Source organism: Apaloderma vittatum, unplaced genomic scaffold, assembly GCF_000703405.1.
Source record: "Apaloderma vittatum isolate BGI_N311 unplaced genomic scaffold, ASM70340v1 scaffold13135, whole genome shotgun sequence".
Taxonomy (NCBI): domain Eukaryota; kingdom Metazoa; phylum Chordata; class Aves; order Trogoniformes; family Trogonidae; genus Apaloderma; species Apaloderma vittatum.
In genome coordinates, this window is record NW_009718856.1 from 2,396 (window position 1) to 26,288 (window position 23,893).

Consider the following 23,893-nt stretch of genomic DNA (forward strand, 5'->3'; position numbering starts at 1 on the left):
TACCTGCCGCGTGCTGTCCACATAGGTGGCACGGTTCTCTAGAAGGACCATGGCAACCGTTTCAACACCTCCACTCACAAGTTCTTCACCATCCACAGATATTTTGCCTGTCTCTGGCATGTCAAAGTGGCAATCCACAGTTGTCTCTGCAGTCAGACCCTCTCATGGTTGCCATGCTCTCACTCTCAGTTGATAAACACAGGGCTGGAGCTGGAAGATGGGGTCACTAATGGGAAGCCCCGTTCACCAGTCCTGAGATCTCTTGATAGGTGGTGAGCATGGAATCACGAACCTGCGTGGTGAGCTTGGGAACATCATCTGGGCCCAGGCCAAGAGTCTCCACTTCTGGCAGGATCTGGATGATGAGTTTGCCTGGAAAAGTGAGATAGGAGGGTCAGAGAGAGGGAAGAAAGTATGTGACTGGTGTAGAAGAGCAAGAAGAGATGTAGCAGAAGGATCAGTGCAAGGAACAAGCCAGCAATGAAGGGAAATCCCCTTTCACGTACCAGCGGTGGTGTAGCAACCCAGTCATGTCCCACATGCACACAGAAAAGAAAACAGATCAGGCTTTTCCCATCCACAGAGACCACAAAGAAATCATAAACAGTGAAAAGGGTTACTCTTTTCCCAGATACATTCAGTGCAATGATTCATGCAGAATAAGTTTTCAGAGTGGAAAGACCTCATTGTCTGTCTGGAGCACAGCAAAGAGACTGAGATGCCTGTAACACAACACATCCAAACCGGCCGTGCTCTCATCTACGAATACCAAATTCAGCAGAGTCCCTCATTCCAGAAACACACTTTGGGATGACAGAAATTGCACCCAGGACCCCCTGTTTGGCCAAGGTGGGTCATGCTCCTCTTGGGAAGTGCCGAAGCAATGGCCTGGTGCAAAAGGGGACAGTGTACTGGGGACCTGTCATCATACTCTTCTGCTTTTGCACCCAGTGCCCCTTGGTATGGACACAAGACACTGCCTGCACAGACACCTGAGGGGTACAAGCATGGAGATGAACGGTATAGCCTTCCCTAGAAAGCTTCTCCAGGTTCCCTCATAGGGGTATGAGGTAAGCTGGGAGAAATCCAAGGGGAGAGGCAAAAGTGATGCCTGAAATCCCCCATTCCTTCACCTCCTGAGAAGACAGAAACCGCTGTTGTCTGGCTGCTACCTCCACATCACACGCGGTCCTCTGCCCACCCACCTCACGGCTCCCTCCAATGACTGAGCTTGCACCAACACCCAGCCCATTTTTTGCCCCAAGTCATGCTCACCTGTTGTAAATCTCTTCTCCTTCTGGCTGTAGAAATTGCTGTAGGAAGAGATCACTGCCGGGATAATGGGGACCTGGAGGGGAGGCAGTTTACAGTGAATCTACAAATTTCTCCATTCCTTCCCCAAAACAGAACTGGTGTTCCGTCGGGTGAATCCTGCACCTTGCTGATAATTATCCCAGTCAGCTTCATAGTAGATGCTCAGAGAGGTATTGGGATATTTAGATCATCTAACTGTATCACCCAATGTCCTCACTGCTGGTTTTTTGCATTTTCATCTCTATAGGTAGGCCAAAAATGCATGGGTTGCCCAATTATTAGTGTACAGAGCCCTGTCCAGAGGAAACTCCCCCTGGGCAGTTCCAGGGGTCTTATCAAGGTCCCCCTACTCTTCTTTTTTTTTTGCAAGATGAGTCATGCAAGTTTTCTACTCGTCCTAGAAACAGCACCCTGCTGTGTCACCTGCAAGCTTCTTGTAGTCTCCTGGATGCCTGCTCAATCCACAGGAAAGCCAGGGAGCAGGAGCCACAGTAGCCCTGGCTGCTGGTGGGCCATGGTAGGCAACACCCCCCTCCAAGGGGCGGGAGAGAGGTGGCTCTTACCTGAGCTTTCACTGCCAGATGGAAGGCTCCATATTTAAAGGGCAACATGGAGCCGCCATGATTGCGAGTTCCTTCAGGGAAGATCAAGACGCTGAACTGCAGGAGGGAGAAGACAATGAGATGAAAGCACCTCCAGTTACTATCCTAAGCTGTTGCATACTCCCCTGGGACTAATCTGTCCACTCCTGATCATGCAGAGACATCCTCTTCCTCCACTTCAAGCACTTTAAGGACACACCAAACCCACCGGAGATGATTTTACTCTGCTCTGCCCAGTGCCCAGCCCAGAGCCAAGGATCCCTTTCCAACCACAGTAAGGTTCATGTTCTACAGTGGCTCCTCACCACAGTCCTCCCTACTCACATTTTCTTTGTGCAGAGAATGTGCCACTTCTGTCAACGTAGCAATGGACTCTTCCCTCTTCTTGCGGTCAATGAAAATGTATCCTGAAAGCCAGCATGCCGGGCCAAAAGTGCCCATGTATAGAATTTCCTTCTTTGCAATAGGCACACAGCGACCTTGTAATATCTCCATTATCACTGGAAAGGGAGAACAAGGACAGAACAAGTTGCCATCTGAACAGAGGTTTCCTCTAGATTCTGGGCTACAGCCCTCTGCTCTGGGGGATGCCGTGCCTGCAGCACCCATCCAGCGTCACAGCATCAGAAACAAGTTGGGAAAGGGATTCTGCGTGTCTCCAGACCAAACACTCACTTAGAGGACGACTATTGCCAACAATGAATAAGAGCAGCAATGACATGGCTGTGGTCACCTGACACTCTCACCCCATCCCACATGTAGATGGGATGCTTAGTGACAGGGTTTAGTGGTGGATCTGACATTGCTTGGTTTAGAGTTGGACTCAGTGACCTTAAAGGTCTTTTCCAACCCAAATGATTGCATGAGTCTATGATTCTCTTGGAAAGGATGATGTTAATTTAGCCTGAAAATACCTGTAATACCCTGAAGAAAGAACCTTGTCTCTAATAGCGTAGATCCCTAGCTTGGGGTTAGCTGGTAGTGGACTACGTAGCAGCCACTCCTGCCCCTCTGCCAGTGTTACGTGGGATTTTGTACTACCCTGCCCTACAGACAAGAGGGGCCAGAAGCAGGAGGCAGGCTTACCACATACCCATAACGTCAAGGGAGGTCTGGTGATTCATCACGAGGACGAAAGGTTTCTTAGTCCTGAGGATCTCCTTGCCCTTCACCACTATCTTGAGACCGAAGATGTATTTGAGTGGCAGGAGTGACATGCGCAAAAACCTGGAAAAAGGGAGAGGATATTAGCCAAAGAGACGTTGAAGTTGGGTAAAGGGACCAAACACAATTCTTCCAAACCAGCCCATACCATAGACTGCTCTTGCAGAGCAGCCTCTTTCTCTGCAGACACAGGTTTGACCCATGACTTGGGGAAGAAGAACTAGTGTGTCTCTTCAGCTCACCAATTCATTAGAGAAGACCCATACACCTATCAGGTTTTCTTAAGACCACAATAGACCAACAGCCCAGCAACTACAGCTGCAACAGTTCTGTGGATCAGACAAGTATTAGATAATGCCTGATCTCATATTGCACCTGTTTGTACTCTGCTCCACTGCAGACCTGGCTGAATCATCAGTGCGGGCTGCAGTAAACACACACGTACCTCTGCTCTTGCCCAGGCTGTGGGAAGAGTGGTGGATTTGTCTATAGGTGACATTAGCCTGCAAATCTGGATGTCATATTTTAACAGATAGTGGAAAAATAAATAAAATAATATGTCAGGCACAAAAGTCAAGAACCAAAGAAAATTTCTGAAAGCAAAAGGCTGATGAAAGCAAAAGGCTTAGAGATACCAACTCCTGCTGCAGCCTACAACAATGAAGTAGCAAAATCCTGCCTCTACACCACTTCGGGAGGCTGCTACAGGCGCTATGCTGCCGTGTCACAGAGCCAGCTTCTCCCCTCACCTCAAACCACACCCCAAGTCACTAACCCACCGGCTAACCCGGCTCCATGCAGCAACAACCAGGACCCTCCAAAACAGAGCATGAGTTGACTCTAACAATGCACAGAGCAAAAAGAAGCCACAGTGACTTACTTTGCATTTTCCATGTTGCGTCCACGAGGAATACTGATTATAATAACCAGAGCGCTCATGGTAAAGAGCCACAACTTATAGAAGGTCTTCTTGCAGAAGTATCTAAATGCAGGGTTCATCTGGTAGAAGACTAGAAACACGATGAACAGAAAAGTAAACAGGTAGTGAAGGGGCAAAAGCTTCATCCTTCCAGCCCAGAGTCAACCAGAGGAGTGTTGCACGGAGCAGCGAATGATTCACGAGTGCCCGGCGTTGTGGAGCAGAGTTGAGATTCCCTTGATCAGCTGCACGTGGGTGGCGCAAAGCTGGAATGAGACTCGGGAGCGACGCTTCAGCTGCTCGGAGCTGAACCAGCTCGGGAGAGCCGGTTTAGCAAGGGCACTCCAGCAGCAACGCATGCGGGAGCTGGCTGGCAAGCTGGGGCAAACACGGGCTAGCGAGGCTGCCGGTGCACAGCAGGTGTGTGGCTCTGGGCTGGTGGAGCAATGACTGCTTGGGAAGACAGCCCTCTCCTTGTGCGGGTCTCGGTGCATTGAAACACTTTTGAGAAAGTCCTTAATGAGAGGGAGCAGGATGTGTTGTACAGCAGACACCAAGCTGTCTTGCTCTCTGTGCAAGAACTGAACTTCCCCGAGGTGTAAGCTCACTGTAAGACATCCAGGAAATCAGGAATTACTATGATGGAGGAAAGAAAGAGAAAACTAGTGATGCTAGGAGCCAGCTCCTGCCCCACGCATCTAGGCATGGGGGGAACCAAACTGAGCAAGCGGACATTCCTCAAGTAGAGTGGGGAAAGTGGCAGAAGCATCATATGGTTAGACAAAAAGACAAACAAAGCAAGAGCAGTTATTCCTGTTGTTTTCATGGCCAGGGGCAGTAGACAGCATCCGCATATATCAGAAGTAAATCAAGGAAGTGTAAGTATAAGCTGGGAGTGCTCCAGCTGTATTTCATCATCTGAAACCACTACAAGGAAAGGATCTTCACAATAAGCACAATGACTGGGATGAAAACTGAAAGCTTAATCATGCATCGTCTGCACGACGGGTCTCACTGAAGCTGCTGTCACTTAAGAGGAGTGACAATATTAAATTCCAGCCAAGACTGAGAAAGGAATAGTCCGAGGACTCATGAAACTATATCGACTGTCTCCTGCAACATAAAGAATAAAATTAAGTCTCTGAGAACACGAAAATGGACAAGCCTCAGTAATATTTCAAACCCACGGATTCTGAAATCCTCAGCTATAATTTTCTTCTGTTGCAAGGATCCCTAGCACTTAGATCCAACATGCTTCTCTTTCAAAATCGGGAAGGTCTTGCCCAACCTGCAAGGTGTTTGCAGAAGCTACAGCTCTGAGGAAGCGCCTGGTTTCCAGACTAAGTGTATCCATGCTCAGTTGACTCCCTTTTGCCCCTGGCTCTGGTTTCGGAGCCTGGCTCAGTTTGAATGAATCTTAGAGAAAGGAGGGACTTTCTCATATCATGAGCTTTCATCTTGCAGCTTTAAAGACTCTCCTACTCACCAACATGTTGGTGACTCACTGAGCCACACGTTGGCCAGAAAAGAGAGGTGGAGGCAGGGAAGGTGGTCCAATCTAGTGGGAAAATCTAAGAAAATTGTTTTGCTCACAGTAAGATGAAGGCTCGGAAGAGAACAGACTGTTGTCAATACAGCAGCGCTAGAGAAGAGAGGAATTGCTTGAGGTAAAGACAGCAATTGAGTTCTAAATGCAAAAGCAGTGATATCAGGAAGAAATAAGAAGATTGGCTTCCAAAATGTGAGCAACTCCCATGGGAAAATGCTGGCACAAGCATGGACCATGTTCCCCATCTCAGTGTCTCCACCAGCCAGGGCAGGCACGGTCCGGTCAGTCCTACTGCGACTGCCTCCATCCCACTGTATGTGCGTTTCATGGGTTTGATTGGGCTGTTTGATCAAGTTGATAAGCTAGATTAAATTTTCTAACTTTCAGCCTTGTCCTTGGCTGAAATTGGAAAAGCAGGCTTAGCGCACACAGAAAGATCGTGGGTGGTTTTAAGCCAGTTCCTTCCTTCCCCCTTAAGTTAATTGCTGAAATCAAAAGGTGATGAGTGAGACCTTCTCTGTGGCCAAGGGGCTGAACAGATGCTGGAGGTGCAGGTTTCAGAGGACAACTAGCACTAGAAACAGAAAGCTAGAGACACTGAGACGTCCCCTCTGTCGTCAGGCATCTCACACCCATTGACTCCCTTGCAGCTCTCGGCACAGGGATTTTAATTGAGAAACAGTGGGCTTTAGCCCACTCCAGGGCATGTTTGCACATTTTGTGCCTTCAAAAACATGCCTGGGCTCGTGTTTACCAGCCCACACACTCGGGGCGTTACGCAGCCCTGGTGCTGGCAGAAGTCAGTGTCTGCGCCTCGTCTTTTTCTCCAAGGATCTCACAGAGCCTCTTCCCATTTTGGGGGTGATAAGGAGGAGATGACTGTGAAGTGGTGGGACCACATCCTATGCTGGCCCTTCCTCTGAGGAGTACGTTAGAGTGTCGTGTGGCACAGGAGCATGGATGAGAGATTACAGGAAGAAACATCTTCTTTCATTAAAAATATGCAAGTTCCTGAGTTGACTTTGTCCAATATTCCCGTCGTTCACCTTTTACAAAGTGTGAGGAACGTTTTTGCCTCAGCTCAAAATTGCGATTTATTGATCACTAACAATAACATAGCAGATTTCAGAGGAAGGAGAAAGTGGTCTCTTTCAAGAAAGATTTCTTTCCTATCTTTCCAGAAAAGATATGGAGTAAAACTAGATTAACCTTCACTTATCTTCACTAGGACACATACTCTCTGCTCCACAGCCAAGGGGTAAGCCAGTCTAGCTAATGCCAGGCTGCAGGAATAACTTGTTAACAGATTTCTGTCACACTATATGATTCCTTAAGCATTCATATATAAGGGCAAAAAATGCTGAGAAAACATCTTTTCTCCATGTGGTCAATTCCTTCATTCCATATTCAAGCAAAACCTGAAACAGGACATTTTAATCAAGTCTATGCCGGGAGCCTGACAGCTAGTTCTGCTCCACTGAAATACCCTGGGAAATTAGTAGATTTTCTCTAGAAACAGAAGTATTTACTGTTTTAGAAGAAAAGCGATTGGAGAGCAAGAATATGTGGTCATTCCAATGCCCTAATATATTTCTATGTGGGTTGGAAACTTTGAAAGGAGGGTCCAAACTACGTTTTTGACAATAAACCTTACTGAAACAGGGGGCATGTGAAATTGCCTCAGCGAGCAGCTGGTTTGACCATGATTCAGTCTCTGGATAAGTCAGTTCGCTTTGGGATATTGATTGATTTGCACAGATCTGGGACATCTTTTCATGAAGTTCTTTTATCACTGGTCTCCATCTCACTGAAAAAGCTTCATGCAAACTAGATCAAGCAAATAACAGTGACCATGGGCAGACATTTCAGGCAGTAAAAGCAGAGACACAGTGAAAAATAATCATCTATCTCAGCAGCTTCCCACGTCGGGTCTTCTGGATGCTCCTCAATCTTCAGCATTAAAGGAGGAGATGATTAAAAGTCACCAAAAGATGCTTCTACAGAACATAAAAAGCAACATGTTAATAAAAGAGAAAAAAATACATTAAGATAACAACTGTTATCTTGTGTGATTTATTTCCACAGCTTAAACTGGAAAAGCAGGGACTGATAACTCTGGTATCAGTTTCAACTGCTCTAAAGACCTCTGGGATCCCTCCTTGATTACAAGGTACTACAGGTCTCCCTTTCTCTGGCACCATGAAAATGGCATTTATGGCTGTGTTCTTTCCTAGAAGAAATCAAACACTGCAATTCCTTCCATGAAGCGTAAATCTCTATTCAAAGTGTGGAGCTGCTTCTGGCCTGACTGGGACGTGCTGACAGCTTGCTCGGAGCTGTGCAAAAGACAAACAAACCACCTAGACAGAGGGACCAGCCTCCCTGAGCCAGGCATCACTTCTGATGCAGAAAAGCAGGGGCATAAAGAGCAGAGAGCTAAACTGAAAAGTCCATTTAACCAGAAAAATCCCAGAGCAATGCACTTAGCTTGGTCTTGGGGTGCTGATGCAGGAAAATCTGCAGGAGCTCCCCGCAGTGGACCTGGTGAAAGGGAGTATCTGAACATGTGCCAAGTATGTAGCTGGCACGTGTGTTCAGACCTGCGTGAGGCAGCTCTGCCTGAGAGCTGCAGGGTCTGGTTGTCTCACGGGTTTGCAGGCAGGCACTGTCTGCTCTTGGAAGCTTATACCTTGCTCTGTAACGTCCTCGGTGCTCTTTGTCCTCCAGGCTCTGAGGTCCAGCTTTGGGATGTAGTTGCATCTCACAAAGCCATAAGGGTACCTGTTAGCGTGGAAGATATGTCTTGAAACTTTAGAGATGTGGGTGTTGTCACATATTATTCGCGACAAGGAGATTTTAGCCAGGGCAAAGCGCTGCTGAGGAGTGAAAACATCTTTGTTCTCCCACCAAAACCTGCAGAAGAAAGCAGAAGACACAACAGATTTTTGCTTTCTGACTTCTTCACATTCAAGACTCCTGCAACTTTATTTCCCATTAATACCAATAACGCGTTTCTTTTGCCAAGAACAAATTTAGATTGCTGTTACTTAAACCAAGAGCCCTGACTCACCAGCTGGAGAATTTAACCTGCTTATCTGCCACGGACATATAATAAACATGTAATTGAATTAAAGCCTTGCCCTGTGTTCCCTCAAATGAGGCACAGGTACCCTCTCTCAGGTAGAAAAATCTGCACACACTGTACACAGATACGATAGACATGCTGGAATCAGCCTTGTAATTATTCTCTTTCTTTTTTTTTTTTTTAAAAAAAAAAAGGGTTCTTGTATCCTGCCATAAGAACAGGCTGAACACCCAGCTCCTCTCTTACCTGTCCCCATCACGAATGTTCCTGAACTGGGTGCCAATGAGACAAGCCATGAGAGGTCCAACTCTGCCTCCCTCCACAAAGGGCTCTGCAAGTGCCCCAATCCAAATGTCGATATTTTTCGGTGTCCCGTACAGCTCTATGAACTTCTTCGCCAGACCGTGATTCTTCAGCACCTCAGCAAGTTCATTTAATCCGGAGGGTTGTGAGAGCCCACAGAATTTTCTCCAGGAGTTATAACCTGCAGGTAGAACAAACAGATCAGCAATGTGTTTCGCCCTCCTGGAAAGAATTTTTTCCTCTCTTTCCAAAAGGGAGGATCCCAATATGTTTAAAGCGTATTTTCTCTATTTCTGTTAATGCCATTGACGTTCCACTCGTCTGGAGCCAGTTTATCCCAGCTGGCATTTCAGTGCTATTTCTGGAAGGGCTGTGTCTTTGCAAGTCATCTCGGCCCGTGGGAGTTGCTCCACCACCTTTTGCTGTGGAGAGGCAGGTCCCTGTGTATGGGCTTCAGAGCCATCGTGTGCTTGAACCAACCTCCTGGCGATGTGACCGAGGACCTACGGGAGACCCACGCCCTGCTGAAGCTACAGCAGAGAGTCAAAGAAGCGACCCTGGGGCATTTCAAATAGCAAAGGGGACCTGAGTTGAGGCACCCCATCCCACATATGCTGTGACTGCTCCTACCCTGGACTGTGGGTGCTCAGATGAAGGGTCTGGGTGTGCCTAATGGCATCTTCAGTGAACTATACAGTGCAGAGATGATGCTGCAGCACATTCCTCTGCTGTGAGATGTCTCAAAACTAGGGAGAATTCAGAGAAAAAGATACAGCGTATGGTGCCTGGATGACACCACTATCAAACAATTCAAGGAATTTGCTTTATCAGAAAAAGAATCGGAGTTTTTTTGATCTTGCTATACTGCCATCACCTTCATAGGTTGTCTAACATCAAGGAGAAGAGTAGCACTCAGGGGTGGGCTGAGAACCAAAGGCAGGGAGCTAAACACAAATTCATACTAGAAATACATGTCAGTTCCACTGCAACAGACCAGAAGTCAAATCTATAAATTCAGGATTTGGGGTTCAGATCAGGTTCTGCACAGTAGCATTCCTAGATAAAGCACAGAAGGATCCAAACCTTCTGTTGCAGCAAAGGCAGAGCAATCCTGTGACGTGACCAAACACCTGGCTGTATTGCAAAGACTCTGCCTGGGTTAAAACCTGTGAATCCAGCACAATTTTCATCACAGTTTCACCATAATCTCCCAGGATGTTACTGAGACAGCAGCTCCAGGCACTTGCGTCAGCCTCATAACACTGTTGGGCAACGACACACCCATAAGCCTGCTGCAGAGTCCTATCAACAACCTGTTTCTCAAGACCCTCTTGCAATGTAAACCAATTACACTGGTTTTGCTTCTTGCAGAGCCCCGAGAGTTCTGACATGCTTGCTTTTTTGTTTTGGGACACCGTCTTTATAGAGAAATTACAACATATTGCAACACACTCTTCCAGTCCCGTGTGGCTGGGCTGGACCACTACAGATGCTTGGGGAGAAACCGTGGGGGATTTCTGGCCCTAATTCCACTCCTGCAAGCTTGTCACTGAACTAGTTCCCCGACTTTTGCCATTTGAACAGCAATACAAATGAGCCAGTTACTGAACACTTGACTCTGGTCTGTGCAATGCCCCATGCTCTTCTGGCCACGTGCCTCCATGTGTCTGCTCCAGCTCCACCCAGGCTCCGACTTCATTGCTCAACCTCCCATCCACTTACCTATAGTTGCACGGAAACGACGAAAAGTTTTGGGAAGGAATAATTTCAGCCAAGCACGAGCTGGAGATGTTTCTCAAGGTTCCAGCACAAGAGTGCCTGATTCCCACCTGGTTTTCTTCAGAAGCTCTGCTCCCACAGCCAACTCACCCGCGAGGCCGTGATCTCTGCCACGCTGCATGTTGAGTGCGGGCAAATCGAACCCAATCCTTTCGATCTGCTCAAACATCCGATCCCGGAGCTCATCCACGACCATTTGCTGCTGTGTCATCAGCTTGGCCTGATTGGCCATCAGGCTCCGGAGGAAGGGGTCGATGCCACCTGCAACGGTCACACAGGGATTTGGGAGCAGTGCAGGGTGGCAAGGGTGCATGTAGGAGCCACGGGAGAGCGGAACGCAGCTTACATTTGAGTGTAAGCTTCTACTACAAGAGAATCAATTTTCCTGCACTTAAAGAATTAAAAAGAAAACACTCTAGATAACATTCTTAGACTCTACAGCAATCAAGCAGTCAGACTGCATGCTTCGCAGGGAGATGGGCTGCATTTGGCTGCAGAACAGCCACGCGAGGAAAAAGTCTGGCTGGTAGGAAAGGCCATTTAATATATTTACTGCAGACTGCTTTTAAGTTGGGCTGAAGCAGGAGGTCATGCAGAGAGGGCAGAAAAGGCTGAATGAAATGAAATTACATCACAGAGGTGCAAGAAAGGCTTTACCTTCTTTAAGAATCCTCCAGACAGCAAAGAAGCTGTTTCTGAGTTGAATTTTGGGACCGATGGTCTTGAAATTTCGATCTAAGCGGTCAACAGTTGGGGGAACTGAAGCATGAGCAAACCGAAAAGCCAGGGTGAAGACATTGGATATTCGAGGATCCATGGCCTCACTGTAGCCTTGGTAGGGAGGAATCAGCCTCCTGAAGTGGGTTCCCAAGAGAAGAGGCAGGTAGTCCCTGTAAGTTATAATCTAGGGGGGAACACAGGGAATGTGAATAGTTCATTGCTTGACCATCAGTTTCTTTGAAAACAAAGTTATTGTTCACATATTAAGCAGCAGAAAAGAAAGAAAAAGTCAACAGTGTTGGCACAGATGGTATCACCACCCACAGGCAGCTGTGTTAGTCCTCCCATGCTAGAGATTTCCAACCCTGATCTCATATCTCTTTGGGATATTGAGGAGGCTGCACAATATGATTAAAAAGGTGGAAATGTCTTAAACATTTGAAAATTGCAAGAAGATAAAACTATCGATCTAAACACAGCGATGGAGACAGTGCTTTTAGTGAAATTGCTTGATTCTCTCCACATTGGCTTACGCAACATGTTTATGCAATAATACTATAATATTTAAATTGCCAGTTTCAAACATTTAAATCTTTTGATATTCTTGTCTTTTGTTTGTTTGTTTGTTGAGCCAGCTCAGAAGACAGGTTTCCAACTAGGTATGACTAAACACTGCCTTTGGACAACCCTCATCTTCTTCTCTCCTAAGAGCTGGTGTTTTCTGTTGCCTACGAATCCTCATCTGGCTTTGAAGCTGGTCCTGCTGCAAACCAGAGCTGGACAAGAGACCTTGAGAGGTCCCTTCCAAGCACAGAAATATTTCTGTGTGCCTAGGATCTCATTCTGGGCAAAGTCTGTGGTGCAGCACAGTCCCAAGGGGCTCTTTGCCCCAAAGCAGTAAGGACAGAGGAATTCCATGGCTGGTTGCACCCACCAGCACACGGGGCTTCTTAAGAGAAGGAGACTCACAACCCAGGGGAATTTTAATCTAAATCTCCACTACCTTTTTTATCCTGTACCAAATACTGGTTAGAGAAACTTTTCCTCTGACTTTTCCGTCCCGATGTTTCCCAAACAAAAATGTGCAGTTCAAAACCCACCAAGCAATTTGGAAATTGAACAGTGGAGGGACATCAAAGATTCAGGGGGACCCCTCGGTGCTAGCTCTTTCAGGTGTCTCTGTGTGATTTACTTTTGACAATAGAGGCCGGCGGAAAGAATTTGGTGACTTGCACCCCAAATCACTGCACCCATCACATTAATTCTGAGTGCGACAAGGCAGCAGGGCCAGGTCACACAACACAGTGACTGGTACCTGGATCATGGCGCCCAGGATCTTTCGTGCCTCCTGGTAGATCTTCTCTCCATTCCAGTGGGGATTTAGTGTCTTCAGCTCCCTCGCCAGGCGGTTGTGCTCCCGCACAAAGAGCGTGTGCATACACGCCAGCTCCAGCATCTCGCTTGCTCGAGAGTCACCTAGGAGTGTCACAGATACCCAGGAATGTCACAAGCGAGTGCTGCCAGTGACCTGTCACAAAAAGTTGTTAGATGCCTCTCAATATCTGCATTGTGAAGAAGATGGGTAAGGAACATACAGGAGGAGAAGGAAACCAGGGTGTGGGTCCCAAGGGTTGGAGAGCATTGGTGAAAAGCCAAATATCTGCTGAGGCAGCAAAAGCCAAGGTGTCATTGTGGTTGTGCTCAGCATCATAGAAATTGGAGAGATCTTTGGTTTGTGCTTTTTTTATTCTTCAAATAAGCTAATATTCCTAGCCCTTAGGAAGCTAAATACAGGTAGGTACTCTTCAGGCTCCCGTATCAGAGAGACACTGGGGAGATTTTTGGTTTGTGGTTTTTTTTATTTTTCAAATAAGCTAATATTCCTAGCCCTTAAGAAGCTAAATACAAGTAGGTACTCTCCAGGCTCCCATATCAGAGAGACAGTCGCACAGTTCAAGAGTAGATGAAGATGGGCAGAGAGGAGTCAGGATGGCCAAGGGAGCTCTGAAAGGCAGAAAGTGTCCTTCAAACCAGCTGAAACTACGGCCAAAGCGAGATGACAGTCACAATCGAGCTCTCTGGTGGGGAAAAGCAAAAGCAAAATGAGTCACAACTTGAAGGAATAAATTACAAACTGCATCACAATGAAATACGAAATCCTTCAAATTCCAGAGCAGGAATCTGAAGAGCAAGCAGGTGATGAGAGTATAAAGAGGCACTCAGAGAAAAGTAAATCTGTCTTATTTATTCCCCAAGTCCCGTAGTAAACAGAAGGATTTGCTCTCGCACTCAGCACAGAGCCCTTTTCATCTACTGTCAAAGGCTGCCTGTGAGAGACTGCGGAAGAGGGAACAAAAGCAGCACTGTGAGGTTCCCTTGAGCAGAATGCATCCACCCAGGGCTCCCAACAGAGCTTCAGTAGGAAATGGCTGAGCCCTGTTAGACACGTAGAATTTCCCCAGTTCTCAGGGACCGGAAAAGTCACAAATAAGACACTGAATTTTCGAAGGAGCTTCTGAGCCAGCCCGAACAGTTCACTATCAGTCCATTGATGGCCGTGTACCCAGGTAGGGAACAGCAACCGCTCCAGCAGCCCCTGGCTGCAGAGCCCTGGGGGCTGGGAGCCCACCCAGGGAAGCATCTGAGATGCCTGCTTGTTCTGCTCCTCACATGCATCTGCCTTCGGCTGTGGATCCTGCGTGGTTCTCACCAAGAAGAGACCTGCATGGACCTGGGGAAGCAGCTGAAGACATGGCACAATAAATGGGACAGATGAGGAGGTGTGAGGGCATGAAGGAAACATAAACCACCACAAGAGCTTAAAAGCAAATTGCTGGAGGATGGCACCAAGCACAGCTCTCCTGCTGGTCCCACCAGCAGGTCCTGATGGGATCCAAGGACCATGAGGACATTGCCCAGAGGAGCTTGGACCAGAAATGTAGGAGGCCAAGGGAGTAGAAATCAGCTCCACAGCTGATGAGATCTGTTGTGCCCTCAACCTTCCTCTGGCAGTACCGTGAGCAACCCGGTGTGGCCAGAGCAAGCCGGAGTTGGCCAGGTGGTCCTGTTTGCCAAAAGGAAAGGACTAGGCAGTGGTACACTAACTCACAAGCTGTACTAGAAAGGACCCTCTCTAGGGTCCTGCAAGCTTGTGGCATCATCCTGGTGCCCATCAGGAGGGGCCAGGGAGAAGGGAGCAATGCTCCAGGAGACTCACACGTTACACCAGAGCTGCTTGAGCACAGACAGGACAGCTTCACTCCAGGCATAAAGTCACAAAGAAGAGCTGAAGGTGGTGAAGACCTTTCTCCTACCTAGCACAGCCTACCTCAGTCCCTCATGATACTTTTCTATGCTCCATTTTCTACTTAAACAAGAAAACAATCGAAGAAATGAACCACGGCTGGTGGAACCGTCTGCTCTGGATTTCAGGGTTAGGGATGCCAGCACCCAACTTACCTGCAAGAAAGCAAGGGATTTTAGCTCCCTTGCTGACTATAAGACAGGGGTCCTTCGGCATGCTGATGAAGGGCATGTACTCCTTTCCCCTGTCAGTGAAATACTGGTTAACAGCCAGCAAGCCCAGCTGGTTGCTGTGATCCCTCAGTTTGTGGGCCAAAGGCACTTCGCTGCCGTACACCACGCTGCCGTCCAGAAAGGAGGTGAGCGCGTTGATCTGGTCTCGGATTGCTCTGCCACTGGTGCAGACAGCAGCTGAGCGGAAGAAAGGAAGGCAATCTTTTGTGTTCTTAATTCGTGGGTCATTGGGTGGGATCTGCAGAAAGATAGAAGAGGAATTCATCAGGAACTGCCCTGTGGTACCACAGCTCTAAGAAAAGCTAGGCAGGAGCCATTTCAAAGACAGTCCCCATGCTAGACAGCATGGAAATCGGTCATAAATCCCAGATATGAGGGGGTCAGATTGACAGCGGAGATGCTGTTTTAGGGGTCCAAGTCCCAGATACACAAGAAAGCCTGGAGATGTCTAAATTTCAAAACTGTCCTATGGATATCTAAAATTTTCCCCAGAATATATCTATATCTACATCTATATCTACATACATCTACATCTACATCTACATCTATGTGTATATCTATATCTATATCTATATCATCTATATCTAATCTATGTCTATGTCTATATCTATCTCTATCTCTCTATCTATCTATCTATCTATCTTCCTGCATCAGACTGAATCTTTAAAGTACAGGTGTTTCTATCTCATTTTGGAGTCTAGTGTCCGTATCTACATGGTGGACATTTGTCATCTAGAACTTGCGACCCTGCCTGCACCCTCAAAGGCAGATTGGGCAAACAGTGACATTCCATCCCTTCACAGTTTTCCTTGGAAGGAAATTCAGGTACACAGAGAGCCAGAGCTGCAGTACATCTGCACAGGCAGAGAGCAGGGCTGCAGGGTGGCCACATACATCGCTAGGAATTTGCTGGAGCGGAGATTGCAATGTGGCCATCGCGCTAATGCTCATCACCTCCTCTCCCCACGCACCACTTAACCATCAAACAAGCACGGATTTGCTAGGGTATTAACACCCATCAGCTCCTCTCTCTGACACGTTTACAATAATCCAGGCACAACCCATGCTGCCTTAGCACCATAGTCCCAAAGCAAAGCCGTATCACGGTGGGAGGTGGGTAAATGGTTGGAAATGGGGCAAAGAGAGGCAGTGGCTGTGCCTGACATCTGGGGACAGCCCCTGGGACTCAGCACAGCCACCTTACAGAGAGTTGTTCGACCCTCTCAGCCTTCTCTGGGAGGACATCCCTCTGTGGCCAAGGACTGGGAGAACCATCAACATCTCCTGGTTGGAAGATGGATTCCCTCTCCCCCTCTTCCCTGCCAGGAGGCGGCTGGCTGTACCTGGATGGGAAAGCAAGGGGGCTGCTTGGCACAGCTGGTCTCACAGTCCGTCTCGCCACTGAAGGTGACTCTGGTCGGGGTGTCTGGACTGAAATCCAGGTCGTGGTCAATAAACTGGCCCCACTGCATGAACATGAGTGATCTCTGCTGGTCCATCCTCAGCTGCTCCGGGGGGAAGCGGACAATCTCGTTTGAGACTTTTCGAACCTGGAGGGATGAAGGCAGGACACAGGCATTGGGAAATGAGTTGTATGAATGGGTGCATCTGTTCACAGGGTCATCAGCAAAAATTCACAAGGCATTGCTTATACTGCAAAGAAAAAAGAGTCTCCATGTGAAGTGGAAGGCATTGCTGAGTGTCCCCGTTTCTGAGCATTGCATTGTTCTGGCTCTGGCCAAATTTCAGAGCCTCTAGGCCAAGAGTATCCCTTGATGGATATATGGAAGAGGCTAAACAAGATCCATACCAAATAGCCTGGTAAAGAGAGGCAAGAGATTTTGAAAGACCACTTTGAAATAGAAGTGTGAAAAAAAATTGTCTCTGGGAATTTCTGAAAGTTATCTCAGTAAACTCCTTCTAGCAGGACACATTCCCAAACCCCTTTTCCCTTCTCATCCCTTCTCCATCCATCATGATTTCCTCACCAGTTCTTCATTCACATATTACTACAGAAAATGTGATCAAAACTCTGCTCGAGCCCTGACAGTGTGCTGTACAGTGGAGTTGGGAAGTACAATGAAAGCACAAGTGTAAGGCACGCAGAAACCCAGAAAATTGCATTGCTCCTCAGCAGTGCTGCTGTCGCACCAAGTCCAAATGGCCAGAGACCCCATCGCAGTGTCCCAGCTCCCATCCAGGTGTCTCCAGAACCACACATGCCCCCACAGATCACCCCACCCACGGATCCCCCCACAGAATGTCCAGCTGTATTCTGGGGATTCACTTGTTCATTCTATCCTTTGGTGTATTTCTTTTAGGGAGACAACCAGCTTCCACCAGTCAAATCAGAAAAGGTGAGTAAATTACTTGGGCTTCATTTAAAAGAACATATTGTGTAATTCTTTCTTTCTCTCACGCTTCTGCAGCAATCAGCTTAATTTTCCTTTGATATTTGTGAAAGCACAGGAGTGCAAAGTCATTACTGTTAGACCATCCTGCAGATTCTCATGTCATCAGCCCACAGTTGGGGAATTTAATCAACTCCTCCTGATCACCACCATGCCAGTTGGTGCTCGTGCATTTTGACACCTGGGATTTATCAAAGGGCAGGCAGTCCCTAAGCCCTGATACTGCATTTTCAGACAAGTGTTAGAAACATTACCAGTGGAAAGGGGAATCCTGAGAAACGCTTCCCTTCTGTCCACCCGCGGGGCAGTGACACACCGTCCTCGTATTCCGCTGGCAGCCATCTGACCAGGGCTCTGTTTGAAGCTCCTAGTGATGGCTTTCTCCTGTTGGTGTGAACGGCAGAACAGCAAATGTCGTTAGGATCATGGCAGGGCCTTGCACAAAGGGGCAGAGCCAGACAAAACTCAGGAAAAAGTAGGAAGATGCAGCTTGATGACAGAGACTCTGGGCTGGAGATCCAGGCCCCATCACAGAGCTATTTGGCCAAAGAGCTATGTCCTGTATAACAGAAAGAACCCTTGAAGAAAGACTGTAATTAAAAGCTTCACACATCTAGAAAACAACACTGTAGGGTGTAAAATCCTAAAGAAGGCATCCCACATGGATCATGCTGGGAGATGCGGGTCTGGTTCTACTGATGGAGGATCCATCCATCCATCCATCCTCCTGCTGACACAGCCCCCTCACCTGTTGTTGCACTCGCCAGTGATCGTTCGGTAGCTGTGAGAAATGCCACAATTTATTTTCTTATCTTGCTGGTCACATCCGCTGGCCTTGAAAATCACCCCCAGCTGAGCCGGCGTCAGCAGGTCTGCCAGGTAATAACAAAGAAGAAACGTGCAGGAACATACTGGTCCTGCTGGGTTTGTGGTCCCTCCCAGGAATAAGTTTTCTTTTTCTGATGGTGCTCCGTAGAGCAGCAGATTTCTGTTTCTGGTGTGGAATGCATTAAAGCCAACAAAGTTGTGGTGAAATCTTAGTTACAACTACACGTGAGCCCTGTGCAGCAGCAGAATGATTTTCTAGCATTAACAATCTTTTTTCCTTCCTATGTGTGCCTTTTTTTATCTCCACCATAAATTGCTAACAGCTACAGCCACCCTAGAGACACATTACAAGTTTCTCCCGCTGGGAAGCAGCCGCCAGTGCGTATCACCGCTGTTCAGAGCCGCCTGGAGAAGAAACCATCAGGAATCTGGGCGGCACAAGGGGATGCTGCCTTCACATTTCCACCTTGCAAGGTTTCCCCACGGACGGCAGGTGAGTGGCCGAAGTTCAGCTGGCAAAGCCCTCTTGGCTGTTGCTGCCAGCACTGCACAACCCGCGTCCTTTGGAGGTTTCCTTGTCGCTGCTGCCACCTCCAGTTCAGGTCACAGCACGGTTGAAGAAGCCGCTGCTGCCTCCTGGGCAGGGATGAGAGGGGGCAGCTGGGTGGTCTGGCAGGAACTTCGCTCCTGGATGGGGAGGCTGGAGCTGGGAGTCAGCCTCGCCTCCCTCTTCCCCCTCACCCCGTGCTGGAGCGACGCAGGAGCAGCCCATGAGGTGTGTCTTGACCTGCCAGTGCTTTGCTGTGTTGCTGGGGACCCCCATACGTCCATCCTTCTACAGCAGGAGCCCTCCTTAAGCCTCCCTGAAATGTTTTATTGCCCCTCATTTGCCTCCTGCTCTTGCCGGGAGGCCAGGACTGCCACCTCATGGAGGACATGGCTCCTTCAGGACACATGCTGGAGCGTCCTTTCACACTGCTCTGTTCTCTCATTCCCTGCTTGTGCCTTCCTCACACCATCCTGTTCCCAATGCAGAACCATCTGGCAGCGACTTTGACTATTGCTGACTGAAGCCTGGCAGAAAAACTACCTACCTTGGGGCTGAGCTACTGCGAGTCACATCCTCTCTGTCTGCTCCTGCCCTATTCAGGCAGAAGAACACTTTCAGACAGAGTCTTACAAGCTTTGCCCCACTGGTCCATTAAGGGCTATATTGCAGAAAGAACCACGGGAGCAGACAAAGCACTTTCATTAACTGATAACCCCCCCAAACAATTTTTTGACGTTGAGAGAGAGCACAGAAAAATAACTCAGTTTTACCTCACTGCAGTCGTGTGGAAGGGATTTGAGCCATAGCCCCTCACAACCCCCTTTCATTCCCTCCTCCCAAGCCCCATGAAGCCCCAGTGACCAAGCCCTGTGTCTTCCTCCTCCTTCTCCTGCCTTCCTCCCAGCAAAGCAGGATCCCTACCTGTGACATTGAAGTCTCCCCTCACAGTCCCTCGCAGCTTCTCCTTGAGCAGGGTCAGGGTGGTTCCCATGTAATCTGCAGCCCGAGCAGCAGCCCGAGTCCCCGCCACCGGCTGTTTGAAATATCCTAGAAGTTCTGTTGGGGTCACGGCACCAGCCTGCAGGCGTTCCTTTATGCTGCAAGGTAGAATAAAACAAAATCTGCAAGTCTGAAACGGGGCAAAGCCTGGAGTCCTGCAGGTTACAGACCTGAGCCTTGGGCACCCCAGCTCTCCTTGTGTACTTCTATTCCGAACTGCAGAGTCACCCACCTCCTCTGAAAGAGACCTGGGCTGCTCCTGTCAGTCTTGGCAGAGGAGCAGAGTGAGTTGCAGGAAGGGATTCTCTTAAATTGCCCAGCTCCACCAGCCAGAAGACAAATCTTAGGTCTTTACAACTTCGAGGCAATCAAACCTCACTCAGCTGTTACCCAGCTCGCCAATGTCTGCAGGTGCCTGTCTCCATCCAGAGATCCCAAACACCTCCAAGTCACCCTGTCGTAATGCTGCTGGAGCCTCCTCTCTGACAGACGCATCCCTCAGCCAGAAGGGTTTCAGAGGATGGCTACTGAAGAAGGATGTGTATGGGCTGGTAAGGAGCTGTATGCTCCCAAATCATGGTGTAAAAAGCTAGGCTCTTCCGTTAGATCCCAAAAAACATCCCCACTGCAGCCTACAGGGGTTTGCTGCCTCTGTAGGAGAGAACCACTAGAAATGAGCAGGAGCCTGTGCTGCCTCCAGTCCTCCCTAGAGCATCCCTGAGGGATGAAGCAGAGCCAGGCAATACTGAGCCGGAACAAGCGTCATGTGTAGAGGAGAACAGAGTTAAGGTTCTTAGTCACCCAACAAACCAGAGACGGGGTGTAAAAACAGGGTGAAGGCAGGCAAAGCTCCGGGTTACAGCCCACTGTGCTCCCGGAGGACCTCCTGCCCTCGCCTGCTCTGCCAGAGGGAGGAGGAAAAGCCGGCGACGGGTGCAGCGTGACGCAGGGCGTGCAGCGCGTGCCAGCAGCCCAGCCCAGCCCTGGCTCTCACCGGTCGCGTGTGCGCTTGTAGGCTGCATCCACCAGCTGCTTGGCTTGGTCCACGGTGCTCAGGAGGGATGTGTCCGACAGCTCCTCCAGCAGATCTGGGTGAGGGAAAGAAAAGAGCAGAGGTGAGAGCGCTGTCTCCCACCTGGGAACATGCCTGCGCTGCAATGGAGGTTGCTTCGTGCTTCCAGCGCCCAGGGATATGGGCACGGCAGCGCTGGAATTAATTGCTGCTGCTTCTCTCTCTCTTAAGGTATCTGTATATACAAACGTTCCTCAGGGGAGTCTGAGAGAGTCACTCCTGGGTATGGTAAGGGTATCTCCATCAGTGGAGTCTTCAACTAGCCACCGTAAGACATGTAGGCATCATCCCTCCTGCTGTCTCGCAGGAAAGCAGTTGTTATTTCTTCAAGACATTTTGCAACCCCAATTAATGTGATTCATCTTATTTCTATGCCTCCACCCATGGTTGCACTCAGACAGCCTGCATGGATACTGCTGGCTGCTGTGACAAGTAGGAAGAGCCCAGCATTAAGAGTTCTCGTCTGATGTTTTTCTCATCACTGCCTTTTCTCCTCCAGTTTTTATCCTAGGTTTGTTAGAGCCACATTGCAAATACACATATAGTGAATTTGGGTCCTTCCCCGTGGCACTGAATGGCCAAACCCCATGTATATCCCCTTGCACCTCAAAGCAGAAGGGGACACAGCCTGATTAGCCCCCCTGCTTTCTCCAGTCCATCCTGCAACCTCCTGCCACCCTCCCTGCTGCCCTGGGGAGCTCCCCAAAACGAATCGCATCCCCATCATCTGCTGGCTGCAGGTTACAGCGCAGGAGGAGACTGCCCCTGGTGGGCTTCTCAGAGTGGGAGCATCTTCCTGCAGCATCTAGGGAAGAAGAAAACTTCAGAAATCTGCACAAAGGGGATAAATATACCAAATTTCTCCACAAATTCTTTAAAATACCTTCCCTGATCAACCTAGAAGTCACCTTAAACTTGGTGAGAAAAATTATTGCCTGGACCACCATTTGAAACAAACAATAGGTCAGGTATGTGCCCTTCATAAAGATCTTACATTGTAAATTAACAGGCAGAGGTCTCTATATGCTTTGGAGCAGTGATTCAGGGCTGGATGAGAGCTGAGTGACTGCCCCATCCCCAGCATCCACAGCCCCTGGCAGCTCAAATTCACCAAACACTGCAGCAGCTGGAGCGAGTTCACTTTAAAAAGAGATAATAATTCATTCCTCACTTTGAGAGCAGGAGCCAGCCCTCCCGAGAAGAGGGGAGTTGACTTTTCAGCCTTTGTCAAAGACAGCACGAATGCAGCAAGGGAGCTGAGCTCTGCACAGCACGTGGTAGGGGTGGGAGACCGTTTGTACCGTGGGGATGGAGCGGTTCCGAGAACTGAGCTCTGCTTTAACAGGAATGTAAGAAATCAGACAGGATGTTAACTGATAAAAATATGACACAGCCAGGATTGCTGCCACAGTAGATACAAACCCACTACACTCCTTATGACACCTCTTCAGGACTTTGCTGCCTGCAGTAGAATAATTCAGGCTCTTTCAGACTTAACTTTATCTTTCCTACTCAGAAAAAGCCCCTGAGCTGCAAAACCTGAGAAAATGGCAATACCATAAGAAGAAGATACAGATGCCTGGAACAGGCTGAGGATCACCAGCAACCCCAGGAAGATTTCTGCCTTCATCCCTGCAAAGAAAAACAAGAAGTGAAGAAACCCAAGAATCCATGGATCTCACCATGCACTGGAAAGGTCAGTGCCCTCGCTGCTGATGGTGTTTTAGAGGAGCTCATGAGGTGCCCCCTTCCCAATGCAATGCACCCCAACAGCCAGTGTGCTGCTGGGAGGTCCTTGCCAGTGGTACATGGAAAAGGAGCTGCCTCCTGTCTCAGGGACCACAGGTGATGGTGGGAATACGCTGCTTTGGGGCTATGGGGACAACACAAAAGGGAGCAGGACACAGGACACGCTGCCAGTGCTGCAGGCAGGCAGCTTGCTGGGGAGCCTGGGCAGCAACACTGAGCGGGCAGGGAGGGGTTAGAATAGACAGAGGGGAAGAGGGATCAGCCAGGGAGGTCCTCCACACACAGTCGCTTAGAATGGTTTTGCCCAAAGCTGACCCACTCACCTACCAAGGCTACTCCAAAGCTCTACAAGAATGAGCAGGAGCTGTGGACTGCACCTGCTGCGTGTTACTGAGCACCTACTGTGCAACTGATGGTGAAGGCAGCCCAAAGTCCACCCTAGAATGCCAAGCTAAACCCATTCCCTGTGGAGGAGCCACGGGCAACAGCAGCAATGTGGTCCAACCACATCGTTGTTGTGCTCCAGCTGTGCTTGTTGCCAGGAAAATGGCTCTGCCAGCCCCGGAGCAAGCAATGGGAAGCGTAGATCTCAGCTGGATGCTCCAAACACAGCTCCAGCCCCCTCACCCACGGTACAGAAACAAGTGCCCAGCAAAAGCAAAAGCGAGTGTGCAACAGGCCAGGCTCTCACCTGCGATCTTCTCGTCTCCTCACCACGGCCCACTCTGCGCCTGCGTTTTTATCAGCAGCGGGGCGTTATCTGCAGCAGGGCTGACCCACAGAGCTTGGAAACTCCCCCCTGGGTGCATGAGGCCGAGACAGCGCAGCACCCACCTCCCACCCCAGCTCCTGAGCAGGGACGCTCCTGTGCACCCACCTGGAGACACAGCCCGATGCTCAAGCAGAGCTCTCTCTTTTTCTTTTCTTTTTTTAGGGGGTTGGGGGGAAGATGTAAGGCAGCACTTTGCTGTGGTTTGAGAATCTTGGCTCCTTCTGTGGATGTGTTACAGGGACACAGTTCCTTCCCCCCGTAATGCTCTTCATCCTTTGCTCCTCTTAAAGGTCAAAAGAGATTCTCTGTACTCACCTATGGAGGCACCAGCTCTAAAGCTCAGCACATCTCTTCCACCTCCCTAACCCACTCTGTCCCGTGTCCCCGTTGTGGTCTGGAAGGGTCCATGAATTCTGCTCCTTGTGGACTTCCCTGTGCAGACAGGAGCAGCAGGATGAGGCACCCGGATGATGGTTTAAACTGGCTTCACCGACCTCCAGTTGCTGCTCTGGAGTGCAGGGCAGCTCAGGCAGGGTCTCA

At 48.9% G+C, this 23,893-nt stretch overlaps 2 protein-coding genes across 2 annotated transcripts; both read right to left on the reverse strand.

The window, feature by feature from the left end:
- Positions 1–226: 226 nt before the first annotated feature.
- Positions 227–4,145, reverse strand: LOC104268420 (1-acyl-sn-glycerol-3-phosphate acyltransferase alpha-like). Its single transcript, XM_009870407.1, has 6 exons — positions 3,961–4,145; positions 3,010–3,143; positions 2,241–2,416; positions 1,878–1,973; positions 1,276–1,348; positions 227–372 (listed from the first exon to the last, which is right to left on the reverse strand). The coding sequence occupies exons 1-6, from the start codon at positions 4,143–4,145 to the stop codon at positions 227–229; spliced, it is 810 nt and encodes a 269-aa protein (XP_009868709.1).
- A 3,997-nt stretch (positions 4,146–8,142) lies between these two features.
- On the reverse strand, positions 8,143–22,462 carry LOC104268383 (myeloperoxidase-like). The gene is made up of 12 exons (XM_009870409.1): positions 22,390–22,462; positions 20,755–20,848; positions 19,683–19,858; positions 18,132–18,255; positions 17,638–17,767; positions 16,316–16,522; positions 14,895–15,210; positions 12,751–12,911; positions 11,373–11,619; positions 10,806–10,976; positions 8,880–9,117; positions 8,143–8,461 (listed from the first exon to the last, which is right to left on the reverse strand). The coding sequence occupies exons 1-12, from the start codon at positions 22,460–22,462 to the stop codon at positions 8,143–8,145; spliced, it is 2,256 nt and encodes a 751-aa protein (XP_009868711.1).
- Between the last annotated feature and the right edge of the window lie 1,431 nt (positions 22,463–23,893).

Bases quoted from the DNA above. Each gene is read 5' to 3' on its own strand.
- LOC104268420 (XM_009870407.1), bottom strand. From the start codon at position 4,145: ATGAAGCTTTTGCCCCTTCACTACCTGTTTACTTTTCTGTTCATCGTG. The intron at 1,974-2,240 runs GTGAGTAGGGAG...TCCCTCCTGCAG, and splicing joins ATTCTCTGCACAAAGAAAAT to TTCAGCGTCTTGATCTTCCC. The intron at 373-1,275 runs GTGAGCATGACT...TCACTTTTCCAG, and splicing joins GGAGAAGAGATTTACAACAG to GCAAACTCATCATCCAGATC.
- LOC104268383 (XM_009870409.1), bottom strand. From the start codon at position 22,462: ATGAAGGCAGAAATCTTCCTGGGGTTGCTGGTGATCCTCAGCCTGTTC. The intron at 17,768-18,131 runs GTGAGGGGGCTG...TCACACCAACAG, and splicing joins ACTGGCGAGTGCAACAACAG to GAGAAAGCCATCACTAGGAG. The intron at 15,211-16,315 runs GTACAGCCAGCC...ATCTTTCTGCAG, and splicing joins CCCCTTGCTTTCCCATCCAG to ATCCCACCCAATGACCCACG.